Source organism: Simochromis diagramma, unplaced genomic scaffold, assembly GCF_900408965.1.
Source record: "Simochromis diagramma unplaced genomic scaffold, fSimDia1.1 OVJJ01000366.1, whole genome shotgun sequence".
In the NCBI taxonomy this organism is placed as follows: Eukaryota; Metazoa; Chordata; class Actinopteri; order Cichliformes; family Cichlidae; genus Simochromis; species Simochromis diagramma.
The window spans coordinates 139,901-154,739 of record NW_024386970.1 but is presented as its reverse complement, the minus strand read 5'-3'; the positions used below and the strand labels follow the sequence as shown (position 1 = coordinate 154,739).

Here is a 14,839-nt window from a genome sequence, read left to right as displayed (position 1 = left end):
AATGTTCACGTTTCTCCAACGTTGTCTTCCCAGCAGTTTCACTGACATCTACACCGGATGACAGGAAGCGTTTGCGATGTCTTCTCCGGAGCTGATAATTGGCGTCTGTCTTGTGTCAGTGACGTAAAAGACGGATTTAATGCGACGTGACCATCGAACAGCAGTCGCTTCCTAAAACATCAGATATCGGATTCAGTACCACATACGAAAGTGACCCAGATCGGATTTGAAAATATTGGATTTGATGCGCTTTCGCCTGCAGTGTGAACGTAGCCTTAGTGAGGTACGGCGTGACAAGCTGCTCTAATAAACCCAGCAGAGACTCATACGTGCTGGAAGAGTGAAAACGTGGCACTTCCAGATTATTCTAAAACCTCTGACCCAACAGTTTTAGTTTGTATTCTCTCAGCTGTAGACTCTGTTAAAGGATTTAAGTATTTAAATATTAGAAAATGAATTCAAACAGGCTTAGTCTACCTACAAAGTTAATGAGGTCTGCAAGTACAGCGTGGGTGTCCGTGTTTAGGATCAGATACAGGGAAAAAAAATACTCGAGGAATAAAGCTGCATCAGGAATGTAGATGTATCACTGATGCTAAAGATTTCATACACTGAGAAACATTAAACCCTCCTACTCGTCCGCAGAGGACTGAGCGATCTTCCAGGAATGGTGATGGTGGAGAATTGATTGGTTGGCAGGCATCGATAATCAATAGTCAAGTTCCAGGTTCCCCAAACAAAGTGAGTCTCTCCTCCACGTGTTTGTGGCAGGATGAATGTTATTTCTCGGTTCAACCCACTTTCAGCCTGGCACATTAGGGGGCGCTAGTATAAATAGTGGCCATTTGAGCATTCCTGGATCGCTTACCTGTGATCTCCTTTTTGGTCACCTGACTTCCCTTTGGCGTTGCAGAGATCATTCTGAAGCCTCCGTCGCGGCTGGTAGGTGTTTACTCATTGTAGTGCGTACATTACCTTACTTGGTGGTAAACAGATATTGTTTTTAGGTCATAGCTGTGGAAGCCTCCTATGAGCCACTCTGCTCATGTTTCATGACGCGCTTTACTCGGTACGTAATTCAATTTTGTTACGATCTGCCTTTTACTGTTCTTTTATAGTAATTACTTATTATGCTTTGCAGGAAGTGTGGGCCTTAGTTTTATGCAACGCCACGCTAACTGAAGTGCTGCTGCTTTGCTTTGACCGTCTGTTCCCGTTGCGAGGTTTCTTTTCCTGCTGCTGCCAGCTTTTTAAAGTGGACGTCGTCGTGGACAGCGGCCATATGCATGCCGGTTATGGGAATCAGCTGGCGTACATGTTAATTGACCGGATGATTAACTTATAGTCGGGCAGACGGCAAGTTGGAGCAATGCGGCGATTCCGTTTGCTCCAGATTTTAAAGTTTGAACCTGATTGTATGTTGTTTTTCTGTTGTTTTGATTTGTAGTTTGGATTTCTGTTACGCCACTGGTGGGAGGCCCTCTTTCTTGCTGCAGATCACCAGTGTGGTCCTGCAGTTGGGTTATCCTCCAGCGCTACATTAGTTTTGTTGTAATATATTAAAATTTTCTTTATTCTTTTATTCAGATGCGGAGTGCCGACGTGGAGGAGACGAGGGTGCCTTGGTGGTGGGATCCTTTGAGTGTACACACCTGCCTTGTTTAGTTTATTAGTGTGAGTGTGTGATTTTGTGTTGCACTTGTGTCTTGGTGTGTTTTCTTTTTGAGTTTGTGCGTGGCATCCCTGCCCCTCCACTGGTAAGCCTCAGCTCTGAATACCTTTTTAAGCATATCTGTACATGGATATTTATGATTGTGCTTTTATGGTGTTTTAAATAATTATTAATAAATTGTCAACTTGTTTTGAACCTCGTCTCTGTACTGAGTATAACAAACCTAACTGCCTTCTTGGTGATTAGTGTTACTTCCAGTATTCTCTGGGTGAAATTCCCAGAGTGGCGTTGTCTTTTAAACTGTGAAGAGTATTTACTTTATTCTCACCTCGTGCTGCCACGTGTTAAATAGAGGAACATAAAGGCTTAAATGTGTCGGCACTCTGGCTTACCACTGCACGAAGGAGCTTGCACATGGCTGCAGCTGCTCATTTTTCCAGCACAAATTAATCATTAAGCAACACAATCGACACATCAGAGTTACACCTGTTAAAGTGTTGGGGGGTAAATTTAGAACTGGGTTCTAAATGTCCTGTTCCAAATCGGGCGCTCCTGGTTTCTGGATAGTTGGGGAGGACATCCTGCCCTAAACCCCACCAAGCAGCATGAACGTTGTTTTATGTCATTCACACTATTCACTGAGAAGCAGCTCACAGTGCCTCCTGCTGAACTGCAGCCAGTTTGTGTTTGCGAGGCCAACAAAAAGTGCAATACCTCCCCTCAGCTGACTGCACACTCATAAGAAAAATTCAATAATGAAAGCCAATATTTTGATTAGAAGAATAAAACTAGAGTGTCTGAAACTGTAACCCAGTAAATTCGATTGCTGTATTGTGCCGGTCTCTGAGCATTCACTGAATTACCTCTTAAATGTCCTGAGAACAAAATCGCATCTCTCACAGCTCAAGTTGAAAAAATAGAGGACTGAATAAAGAAGCATCTTCAGCTGTTTATTGAACACTGTGCAGGATTCATTGTAGCGACGACTTCCTCATTCAAACAAAACACACTGAAAAAGCCAGAACAGCAACAACAACACACACATTTCAGATTTAATGAGGAAGTCTCAGAGCAGAAAAGACTAATGATTCTCTTTTCAAGTCTGCTCACACTTCACCTTTTATTCAACAGACGTAAATGTGAAGAGCTCCGACAGCCCCCCACCCCTGCTCTGTTCTGCCCCCACCACATGGCAGGTGGGGAATGCTGAGGACGATTAGGTGGAGGAAGGCAGAAAGCCTGGGCTTAGCACTGAATGCAGGAGTGGACCAAACGTTCTGATGAATCGCCTTCAGATTTCTTCACACTCTGAGCTTTTTAGATGTACTAGCTTATCTGTCACAGCCTTATAAGCCCAAAACAAACAAACAAAAATAGTCCAATAAAGGCCGTGGGTGGAAACAGGTGGTTTGTCCCAGAACGCACTTCCAGCTTGATTCTTAAATAAATAAATAAAAAAAGGTTTGTTTCGTGCTAAAATATAAACCTAAAGTCAACCCAATCATTTTTGCAACTTGGACATGAAAGTTAAGTTAATTTGTTCCCAAGTGGTCAATCTTAAACCCTCGGTCGTTTCCATCGCACCCCATCCGTTAATCCATCAATTAATGGGAGGCTTTTCCAAAAGCAAGATTACAGATTTAAATAGCAATAGTGATCAGCAACACAGGGGCACCACAGGGGACTGTCCTCTCCCCCTTCCTCTTCACCCTCTACACCACAGACTTCAGCCACTGCACGGAGACCTCCATCTTCAGAAGTTTTCTGATGACTCTGCGGTGGTTGGATGCATCAGCAGGGATGATGAGACAGAGTACCGGGCTGTGGTCGACTCCTTTGTCACGTGGTGTGAGCAGAATCATCTGCAGCTCAACGTGGCAAAGACCAAGGAACTGATCGTGGACTTCAGGAAGACCAGGAAACACTTGACCCCTGTTTCAATCCAGGGAGTCAGTGTTGACATCGTGGAGGACTATAAATACCTTGGAGTACACAGACAATAAACTGGACTGGGCTAAAAACACCACAGCACTTTACAGGAAGGGCCAGAGTCGTCTCTATTTTTTGAGGCGACTGAGGTCCTTCAACATCTGCCAGAAAATGCTGAGGATTTTCTATGAGTCTGTTGTGGCCAGTGCGATCCTCTATGCTGTTGCATGCTGGGGGAGCAGGCTGAGGGTCGCAGATGCCAACAGACTTAATAAACTAATCCGTAAGGCCAGTAATGTTGTGGGGATGGAGCTTGACACCCTCAAGGTGGTGTCGGAGAGGCGGATGCTGTCCAAGATAAAGACAATGTTGGATAACACCTCCCACCCACTCCATGACATGCTGGTCAGTCACAGGAGCACGTTCAGTGAGAGACTGAGATTACCCATGATGCACCACTGAACGACACAGGAAATCATTCCTGCCTGTGGCTCCCTGTACAACGCATCCACTTAACACACTGTTTGCTGCTACAACTACACATGTTTCTTTTCCAACTATTTATTTATGAGTGAAGTATGTATGTATGTATATATTGTACTATTCTTAGTTAGTGTATTGTCTGTCTTGTCTTAATGTTGGTTTAAAATGGAGCACTGTAACAAAAAATAATTTCCCCCAGGGATTAATAAAGTATTCTGATTCTGATTCTGATTCTGAAATCTAAAAGTTCTTACTGTTCTAAATTATGATTCATAAGAAGTAAGCAAAAATGGCCACAGCATTATAGCTGAAACACCAGCACGGTCTAGCTGCTTCTCTGCTCGGTGTGTTTAGTTACTCCTCAGACTGGAGTCGGTGAATTGCAGCTCGACCCCACACCACGCAGAGCACTGTAGGCAGCCAGGCGCCTGTAGACTGTGGCCCTGTTAGCTCTCCCCCAGCAGGACTTTCAGAGCAGCTGGAAATGAAGCCCTATGAACTGCATCCTCACTTACCCGAAGTCTCAACCTCAGTGGCTGCTGGTCATCAGCAGAGAGGAGGCGGCGAGAGATCCTCAGTGATGTCATCAGGATATATTCTGCACATTAGCTGATTCTTTGTTTACAAGCCTCTGAGATGTAGCTGAAGCAGGCATGATGGTGCGCTGGAGAAACCTGGAGTCACAAGAGCAGAAATTTCTGACGCTCTCGTGGTTAAAGGAACTTTAATCATCCTTTCAACACGTCAAGTTTACTGATACATGCGGCAGGTCCAATGTCATCAATGCAGTCGTTGATGAGCGGTAAAGGAGATGCGCCAGGAAGCGTTACAGCGTTCCCGTTGCTCAGGTCTGTAGCATCCTAGACTTTGATCAGCTTTTATGTGCAGTGACATGGAGAACTCCATGAGCTACAGCGTCTAACGAGAGATTCCACTTCCTTTTTCATAACCTCTTTTTATTGGGTTAGCATGTTATGTACGCTGTTTAATATGTGCAGGATTGGTGAGAACAACCACCACAAACCTTTAACAAACAGAAGAAATGCCCCAGAGCAGGAGGAGAGAGCCCAGCCACAGGCAGGCTTCGATCCTGGCTGGTAACACTCAGTAAGACTTAACTAGTGAGTGAGACAATAGACCCATCAGGAAAGAGCTGACTGATCTGAGAGATCATGTGAGCAGCGGTTACACTTCCTCGTACTCCTATACAGTGGCGTGTCCAGCGGGGTGGCCTGGGGGGGCACAGGCCATCCCCCCAACCAGACTGGCCACCCCAGGTGCCACCCCGAAGCAAAAACAATAAAATTCAATCAAATATAGGATCATGTTTTCACAGTGAAGCTCAGATATCTGAGTGTAAGTGAATGCAGCATTGGCTTCTGCACTATGAGCATCACCTTAGCAAAGGTAGGAGAGCCAAGCACGAAAGACGGTGTTCTGGGAATCCATCCTACCTGGCAAACCATCCTACCCGTTGTTTCTGCGCATGCGCACAACACGAAATTCAGTGGCAAACCGTCCTACCTTTGTGAATATTAGCTAGAAAAATACTCTGACGGGTAAAATTAAGTGCCAAACCATGCTACCTTTGTGAATGTTACCTACAAGCAGTGATGCCGGTAACGCGTTGCTTAGTAACTAGGGGTGCAATGATACACAAAATTCACGGTTCGGTTCGGTTCGATACTTTGGTGTCACGGTTCGATATTTTTTCGATACAAAAAAAATGTTCATGCCTTTTTAATTTGTCATTTATTAAAATTATAAATATATATTTTAACTCAAAAGTACAGTTTTTAAATTTAACCCTAACCCTTGTGCGTGTTTTTTATTTTGACAGCGAATGCGCACCTGCGGACCACTTATGTGCAGCCCTGGTTATTTAGCTCATCATATTGCAGCCACAGAAATTCTTTTGTCCATGAAACCATAAAGCTGCACTTTTTTGCCTTATAGTCTGATTTGTCATAACTTTTCCGTTTTGAGGTAAGCTTTTCTTTGGCTGTCACTTCTTCACCCTGACCTGTCTTATTTGGCTCAGATTGCATCTTGATTGCAAAGTGAAAGCAAAAAAACAAGCGCAAATTCAAACGCGACTTCAATATGTCACATATTGACAGTGGCTCACTGATGCCAATGACATAATTACCCAGCTACATTTCTGAAAGAATGCAAAAGCATTGACATATATTTTTCCTACAATAGCCCGACGGGCAGGGAAGAGATAGATTTTGGTAGCCCGACTGAAAAAAATTGCTAGCCCCAGGACGTCGGGCTAGCGATATTGAGAGAGATGTTCGTTCTTTAGCTGGAAATATGGTCACTATTTTGAGTTTCTGTCAACTAAAGATTTAAATATTAAGGTTCGTTGTACACTCTGTGTTGGCGAAAAAGTGTTATCTACCTTCAAAAACACCAAGTCAAACTTAAAGAAACATTTGGAGTCGCAGCACAGCACAGTCAAACTCACAGAGAGAGTCCCACCAAGTGGTCCGAAGCAGAGAGCTGTGACTTCCGCAGAAGGTCCTACACCCCCCAAACAACAAAAGTTGGACTTTGGTGCAAAACCAGTAAGTGATGAAGAATTGAAGAAGTTGGTCGCACAGTATATTGTAGAAGAAATGCTACCTATAAACACTGTTGACTCGCCCTCGTTTCGTGCCATAATAAAATTCAATTCAATTCAATTCAATTTTATTTATATAGCGCCAAATCACAACAAAAGTCACCTCAAGGCGCTTCATAGATACAGAGAAAAACCCAACAATCATATGACCCCCTATGAGCAAGCACTTTGGCGACAGTGGGAGGGAAAAACTCCCTTTTAACAGGAAGAAACCTCCGGCAGAACCAGGCTCAGGGAGGGGCGGGGCCATCTGCTGCGACCGGTTGGGGTGAGAGAAGGAAGACAGGATAAAGACATGCTGTGGAAGAGAGACAGAGGTTAATAACAGATATGATTCAATGCAGAGAGGTCTGTTAATACATAGTGAGTGAGAAAGGTGACTGGAAAGGAAAAACTCAGTGCATCATGGGAATCCCCCGGCAGCCTACGTCTATTGCAGCATAACTAAGGGAGGATTCAGGGTCACCTGGTCCAGCCCTAACTATATGCTTTAGCAAGGAAAGTTTGAAGCCTAATCTTGAAAGTAGAGATAGTGTCTGTCTCCTGAATCCAAACTGGAAGCTGGTTCCACAGAAGAGGGGCCTGAAAACTGAAGGCTCTGCCTCCCATTCTACTTTTAAATACTCTAGGAACAACAAGTAGGCCTGCAGAGCGAGAGCGAAGCGCTCTAATAGGGTGATATGGTACTACAAGGTCATTAAGATAAGATGGGGCCTGATTATTTAAGACCTTGTATGTGAGGAGCAGGATTTTGAATTCTGGATTTAACAGGAAGCCAAAACAGCAGAAATCTGCTCTCTCTTTCTAGTCCCTGTCAGGACTCTTGCTGCAGCATTTTGGATTAGCTGAAGGCTTTTCAGGAAGTTTTTAGGACATCCTGATAATAATGAATTACAGTCGTCCAGCCTGGAAGTAATAAATGCATGAACTAGTTTTTCAGCGTCACTCTGAGACAGGATATTTCTAACTTTAGAGATGTTGCGCAAATGGAAGAAAGCAGTCTTACATATTTGTTTAATATGTGCATTGAAGGACATGTCCTGGTCAAAAATGACTCCAAGGTTCCTCACCGCGTTACTGGAGGCCAAGGTAATGCCATTCAGAGTAAGAATCTGCTTAGATACCATATTTCTAAGATTTTCAGGGCCGAGTACAATAACCTCAGTTTTATCTGAATTAAGAAGCAGAAAGTTAGCGGCCATCCAGGTCTTTATGTCTTTAAGACATTCCTGCAGTTTAACTCATTGGTGTGTGTTACCTGGCTTCATGGACAGATAGAGCTGGGTGTCATCAGCATAGCAGTGAAAATGTATGCTATGTCTTCTAATGATACTGCCTAAGGGAAATAATAAAAAAGATCCCTACTTCTGTTAATGCCGAGCTGCCTCACCGAACGACTTTTACTTCCTACTTGGAGAAGGAGTTTACAGAAATGGAGAGAAATTTGAAGGCCACACTGACTGACTTTGTTTCAACTACCGCGGATATTTGGACTGCTAACAACAGAAGCTATATGGGAGTAACGCTCCACTGGATCAGTAGAACCACATTAGAGCGTCACAAGGTTGCATTAGCATGTAGGTGAATTCGTGGTAGACACACGTATGATGTCATTGGTACGGAAATCGAAAACATCCACTCCTCTTATGGATTACTCAACAAAGTAGTTGCGACAGTTACTGATAATGGATCCAACTTTGTTAAGGCGTTTCAAGTTTATCATCCTGTCACGGAGTCCGATGATGAGACTGAGGAGGAAGAGTCCAGCCCCAAAGACGATGATGTCACTTTTTCTGATCTGTCAGAAATCCTCTCGGCTGAGAATGAAAGTGATGGTCAGCTGTCTCTTCCCCCGCACCGCAGGTGTGCTTCGCACACCATCAACATAATTTGCACACGTGATGTGGAGAAACATTTAACAACCAATGCAGAGAGCAGGGCTGTGTATAGGAGCAGCACAGCAAAATGCACAGCTCTTTGGACCAAATCGAGTAGATCTACACTTGCATCAGAAACAGTGGAAGAAAGCTCCTAATACCAACATCCACAAGGTGGAATTCCTTTTTTGATGCTGTAAAGAGAATTGCAGAAATCCCCATGGGTGAGCTGAATACTCTGTGCACAAAGCTAGGACTGAAGTGCTTCAAAGATCAAGAATACCAGTTCCTGCATGAGTACTGCATGGCCATGAAGCCTCTGACTGCAGCACTGGACATTTTACAAGGCGACTGTCCATATGGAACTTTACTACCAACACTTGAAGTTCTGATGCAGAAGACCCAGGCTGTGAAAGATGACCTCTCCAGGATGACTGCAGGCCTTCCAGATGCCATTGTACAGGTACGCTCTATCTTGAAATTAGTCAGATTTTTTGCTTCATACAATTCACAAACATGGAACAGAATATTAATCATCATTGAAAAATAAGATTAAAACAATTAAAATGTTTACAAGTAACCTAAAACAAAATAAATCCATAATACTGATCTCATATTAGGCATGGTTTGCAAATAATTCAATAACATAAATTGTAGGCATAAAAATATCAATTATGTTTTTTAGGCTATTCAGACTCGTTTCGCCGGTGTGCTGGATGACAAAGATGCCCTTCTTGCAGCTGCCAGATGTCCAAAATTCAAACTCCGATGGCTGAGAGATGCAGGAAGGAGGGAGCGAGTAAAACAGCTTCTGACAGCAGAGTGTTGCACCACTGCTCCTCTGGCAAAAAACCCTGCCAGTGTGCCCAGTGCTACTACATCTAGCAGCCAAGGTGAGATGGACTTTTTCACTTTTGAGGCAGAGCCAGAGGAGGAGACCTATTCTGCAGAAAAAGAAGTCATGGACTACCTGATGTCAGGCTACGACCTTCAGATTCTGCATAAGTTTAAGCATAAAGACAATTTTTTTAAAGTATAACTCTCCAACCCCATCAAGTGCTCCTGTGGAGCGACTTTTTAGTCTGGGAGGTTTGGTGCTCACGCCTAAAAGAAATCGACTTTCTGACAAAAGGTTTGAGAAGCTTCTGTTAATGAGGTACAACCACTGGTTTACTCGCTCCACTCTACTGTTTCCCCCATAACATGCGATGACAACATATACTGAAAAAAAGAGAATGGGGAATCCAATTTAAATAACTATTTACAAGTAATTGAATTAAGTTTATCAAAGTCACTTAATAAACTTATTAAAGTTTTCAAGTTGATTAACTTAAATCAATTACCTGCAAGGAAGTAAGGCAATTTAAGTTGGACCTGCAGTCTCTTTTTTTTTTTTTTCATAAGATTAGTCCAAAGTTACAAAAGCGGACAATAGTGCTTAAATGTGGATGGTATAAAAAGTATCTTAAGGGAAGTCAAGAAAGACTTTGTTTTTTTTTAGTTTTTTTTTATAAAAAGTATTTATGTTAAGTGAAGTAACAAGATTGTCTTTATTTTCATACAAACAAGTATTTCTGTCAGGAAAAAGTTTTAAGTTTAACTTCAAATGTCAGGAGATATATTGTTGACATTACTGTTAAAATACACTTCCAATAAAGTGAGTATTGGCAAAATCGGTTGATGTTTTTATGTTGAGGCAGTGGGGAGTGTTATTGGCAGCTTCTGAAAGACTTTTTTGTAACGGCTCTTTAGATTCATCTAAAGGGTAGCTTTAAACAAATCTATTCATAGATTTGTTTTAACATTAAATACTTATTCTTTAAATCAGCGGTCCCCAACCCCCGGGCCTCGGTCGTTTGGTACCGGGCCGCGAGAGTTGAGGCTCAGGTGTGAAATGTGTGGTTTTCAGGGTTTTTATCGGTTTCCAGCGTTATTTTTTTATCGTTTATATCGTTAAATCGGTTTTCCTGGGTCTTTTCACGTGTGTTATGAATAAATCTTTTTTTCGGTACCGGTACTGGTTTTATTTTGTTGTATTTATCCGCGACACCTTAAAGGTCGGTCCGTGGCGCAAAAAAGGTTTGAGACCGCTGCTTTAAATAATGTTTCCTTTTATAAAAGTAGGATAATGAAAAAAGATTTATCATAAAATTTATTATTGACACATGTTTGTGGCAATTAATATGTGAATCAACTAAATGGGGGGGGGTTAGCCCAACTGGTCTTAAACTAAGAAACACTAAAGTTACATTTGAAAACAATTTAAAAAAAAACATCGCCATTCTAAAATGTCATGTGACAATCTGATTGGCTTACGGAGTGATGATGTCACAAGGACTTTGTTGCCTTTGATCTGGAGTCCTTAAATAGGGAAGCAGCAAGTTTAAAGTCAGTTTGTTCACAGCCTTCAAACGTTCGACCAGAGATCCATTTGGAAATATTTCTAAGCCTTTTCAGAGTCACTGTGCACGGGCTCCAACATGCCTCCACGAAAAGGCCAACAAAGACAAAAAGAATATGCTGCCCGTCCTTTGTGTTCTGGCCGGCCAATCTCTCCAGGAGAAATTGTGCGGCCAATCTGTCCAGGAGAAATTACCACGGATGGTGTCTTATCAGTCCTAAGAGCATTACAGGAAAGTCAGAAGGAAAAATCTGACCTACATTACAAAATTAAACAGATTGAAGAAGAGAAGCTTCAACTAGAGGAAAAGTGCAGACAACTGGAAGCACGAAATAAAGACCTGGAAGAAAAACAGCAACGCCAGCCTGATATAAAAATGATCAACGAGGGCTCGGGAGTGAAGTTTGGTGAAGGACGAGAGAAGATTTTTTCATCAGGAACACAGAGTGCTGAATTAAAAGAAACATCTGCCCAGCTTCAAGGAAAGAAAGCTACTATTGAGGAGATACAGTGGGATCTCCAAAACACTGAGAAACAGAATCGGGTGCTTCGAGGAAAGCTCAATGAAGCGGAGAAAACAATTGAAAAAATCCACCAACAGAAGACTGAACAGGAAATACAAATGCAGGACAAACTCAAAGCCATGCAGAAATTGTACAACGATCTGAAAGTCAAGTGTGGTGAAAGAAAGCGCAAAAATAAAGCGCTTCTTGAAGAAAAAAAGCAACAGGAAGAAGAAAAACGTATTATCCAGGACTTTGAGAGAAGACATCTAGAATTGCAAGAATTTTGTAATAAAAAAAATGAGGAAACACTTCAACTGAAAAGAGAAAAGGAAATACGAATGAAGGACAAACTCAAAGCCACACGGAAATTGTACAACGATCTGATAGTCAGGTTTCGTCAAATAAAGCGCAAGAATAAAGAGCTTCTTGAAGAAAGAAAGCAACAGGAAGAAGAAAAACGTATTATCCAGGACTTTGAGAGAAGGAATCTAGAATTGCTAGAAGTTTGTGATGAAACACCTGAACTGCAAAGAGAAAAGGAAATACTGGAAAAACGATGTTCAAAGATGCAGTGTAGGATTGATGGAATGAAGAGAAAACACTCAAAGGTCATTAAGGAGATGTTGTTGAAGTCCAATGACTTGAAGAGCCAAATAATTGAAATGCAGGCACAAAAGCAACAACAAGAGAAAATACATGAAGACCTGCAGCGTACGAGTCAAGAAATCCAGAGAAAAAATGAGCTGTTAGAAGAGATGCACAACAAAAAGCAGGAGAGAAATGCAGACATGTGCAAGGCAAATCTAATGGAGGAGGCAACATACAAAGACCTGAAAGAAAAGCTTAGAAAAAAACAAGCAACCTTAAAAGAAATGGAGCAAAGATGCCAGCAACTCGAGCAGCAGAATGCAGAAACAAACGATCAGTTGAGAACCCTTATCCTGGAGAACGAGCTCATGGAAAAACACCTGAAAAAGAAGAAAAAAGGCTGGTTCTGCCGCTTATTCAGATGATTTAGCCTCGTCCTCCTCCACCTGTGATCCATCTTACTTTGCACCTCTCCTGTCCCCCCAACACATATTCTCCACCTTCTTCATCTTTTTTTCGTTTTTCACCCTCCCCCCCCAACCAGTCCCAGCAGTTGACTGTCCCCTCCTGAGCCTGGTTCTGCTGGAGGTTTCTGCCTGTTAAAAGGCAGTTTTTCCTCCCCACTGTCGCCTCGTGCTTGCTCAGAGGGGGTTGTTGGGGTTTCCTCCCCTCCTCCTTTCCCCCCTTCATTTACTTATTTGCTTGTTTAACTTTTCTTTTGTTGTTTCTGTAGTTACTTGTTTTACTTTTTTCAACTTATGTAACAAAATAATAAACCAATTGAATTTATCCTTTGAGTATTTGTCATCTAATCTTTACAGAATTAAGCTCTGTCTTTTATTTGCTTGTTAAAACCCCATCAATGGTGAAGTAAAAACCCTGGGATATGGTTTAAAACGTTGAAATAGACTAACCAACTAGTCTGAAACTAAGAAACACTTAAATATAATTGACACATGTTTGTGGCAATTAATATGTGAATCAACTAAATGGGGGGGGGGGTTAGCCCAACTGGTCTTAAACTAAGAAACACTAAAGTTACATTTGAAAACAATTTTAAAAAAAAAACATCGCCATTCTAAAATGTCATGTGATAATCTCATTGGCTTATGGAGTGATGATGTCATAGGACATCATCACTCCAGCAGTTCAATAAGGCTGATAGAAGGGTACAAAGAAAGGGGCAAGGCAAACTGATGCAAAACTAAACTTTAACCTAAACTGGGTGAACTAAAACACAACATGAAGAACCCTGACATGAACAAACCTGGACATGAATACATGCGACCTGGAAACATGGTGTGAAACAACAGACGACCAGATAAGGAACGAATGAAAACACAGACTAAAGCACACAGGAGGTGATCAGGGGTAGTGGAAAGTGTTGGAGTCAAATGTTAAATGTTGCCATCATTGTACTTAAACTTGTAAGTCTTGGTTCAAACTATATGGTCAAGGACATTCCTTTGTTTGTGACCCCCTCCCCAGCCTGTTGAATGGTGGGGGAGGCTGTAGTCTTTTATTATAGGCACAGCCTATGTGAGGGTTCTGTTTTCTTGTTTAGTAAACGTCCTGCCTTTATGACCCTTTTGGTGAGCAGGAGGTCACACAAACGCACCCCCAAACACACACACACATGCACACGCATACACACACACACACAGACACATGCACATGCACATGCACACACATGCATACACATACCTAGAAACTAGAATTCTGTGATCTGTTGTGTACACGTAGCCTGGGTTTTGGGGTAAGTCGCGTTTCCTGCCGCAAACGTAAAAGAAGTCCAAGGGTGAAATACACTGCAAAGTATTTATTGGGCAGTACGTGGTGTGTGGATCGTTGACGAATGAAGTGAAATTGTGCGCTAAGCAGAAGTGAGTGTGTCTGACGTCACTGTGTGTGAAAAGGTATCCAGCTGGGGCAGACATGATTCTGCAGGTCACCTGCCCAGTGGACAAAAAGAAATAAAATATTTGTGTGGATGAAATATGAATGATAACATGAAGAGTGTTTGATGTTTCTCAGTCTGAAACAACTATAATGCTACTTTCTGTTTTGGAGAAAAGGACAGTTTAAAAAAAACAGAGATGTGTGTTGTTTTAAGCAGTGTTATGGTTCAAAATATTGGGGATGGAGACAAGAGAAAAAACCACAATAACAACACTGGTCCGGCCGGGTCAAGTCAAACGATGATTTTAATGATCACACACGTGGGAGATGGACACTGATGCAGACAGCCTCAGATCTCAAAATGGTGGAGCATTGCTCAAACTCTTATAGCCTCTGGTTCTCCCACCTTATCATAAAAGCCTAAACATTCACATGCTTTTCTCTCACACGGCGCCTAAGCTACGACCTTGGCTCCCCGTTTATCTGCTCCTGCTGAGTTGGGGCAGAAAACTCCAGCATGTTCTGTTCTCTTCTAATCAGACAAATAAGGCGATGACTTTCTGCAAACAGTATTTCTTATAACATCATAAAACAATATCATTCATCCACAATAAATCAGCAGTCTAATGTAATGCAAATCAGTTTAACGAATGCAATAGTTATCAGCTTCTTCAAATTCAGGAGAATAATGCAAACTAAAACTACATAATAATTCACAATCTTTAGTTAGGGGTATAACATGGCATAAAATAATATTATAATCTAACAGCAGTGATGAGAATAATGAAAATTTGATGACAGAGGAACACAAAAACATACAGAAAATGCATTAACCATACTAACCCTAATCCAGAACAG

General features: G+C 42.0%; 1 protein-coding gene and 1 long non-coding RNA gene across 2 annotated transcripts; both read left to right on the top strand.

Moving 5' to 3' along the window:
• The first annotated feature begins 622 nt into the window (after positions 1–622).
• On the top strand, positions 623–1,867 carry LOC120737865. Its single transcript, XR_005696857.1, has 2 exons — positions 623–1,069; positions 1,142–1,867. It is a non-coding gene; the product is annotated as an uncharacterized LOC120737865 (long non-coding RNA).
• A 9,133-nt stretch (positions 1,868–11,000) lies between these two features.
• Positions 11,001–12,741, top strand: LOC120737863 (golgin subfamily A member 6-like protein 22). The gene has a single exon (XM_040038765.1). It carries the CDS (start codon positions 11,068–11,070, stop codon positions 12,505–12,507), a length of 1,440 nt encoding a protein of 479 aa, XP_039894699.1. The 5' UTR covers positions 11,001–11,067; the 3' UTR covers positions 12,508–12,741.
• The last annotated feature ends 2,098 nt before the right edge of the window (positions 12,742–14,839 follow it).

What these genes read in the sequence shown, in the direction of transcription:
- LOC120737863 (XM_040038765.1), top strand. Translation starts at nt 11,068, where the DNA reads ATGCCTCCACGAAAAGGCCAACAAAGACAAAAAGAATATGCTGCCCGT.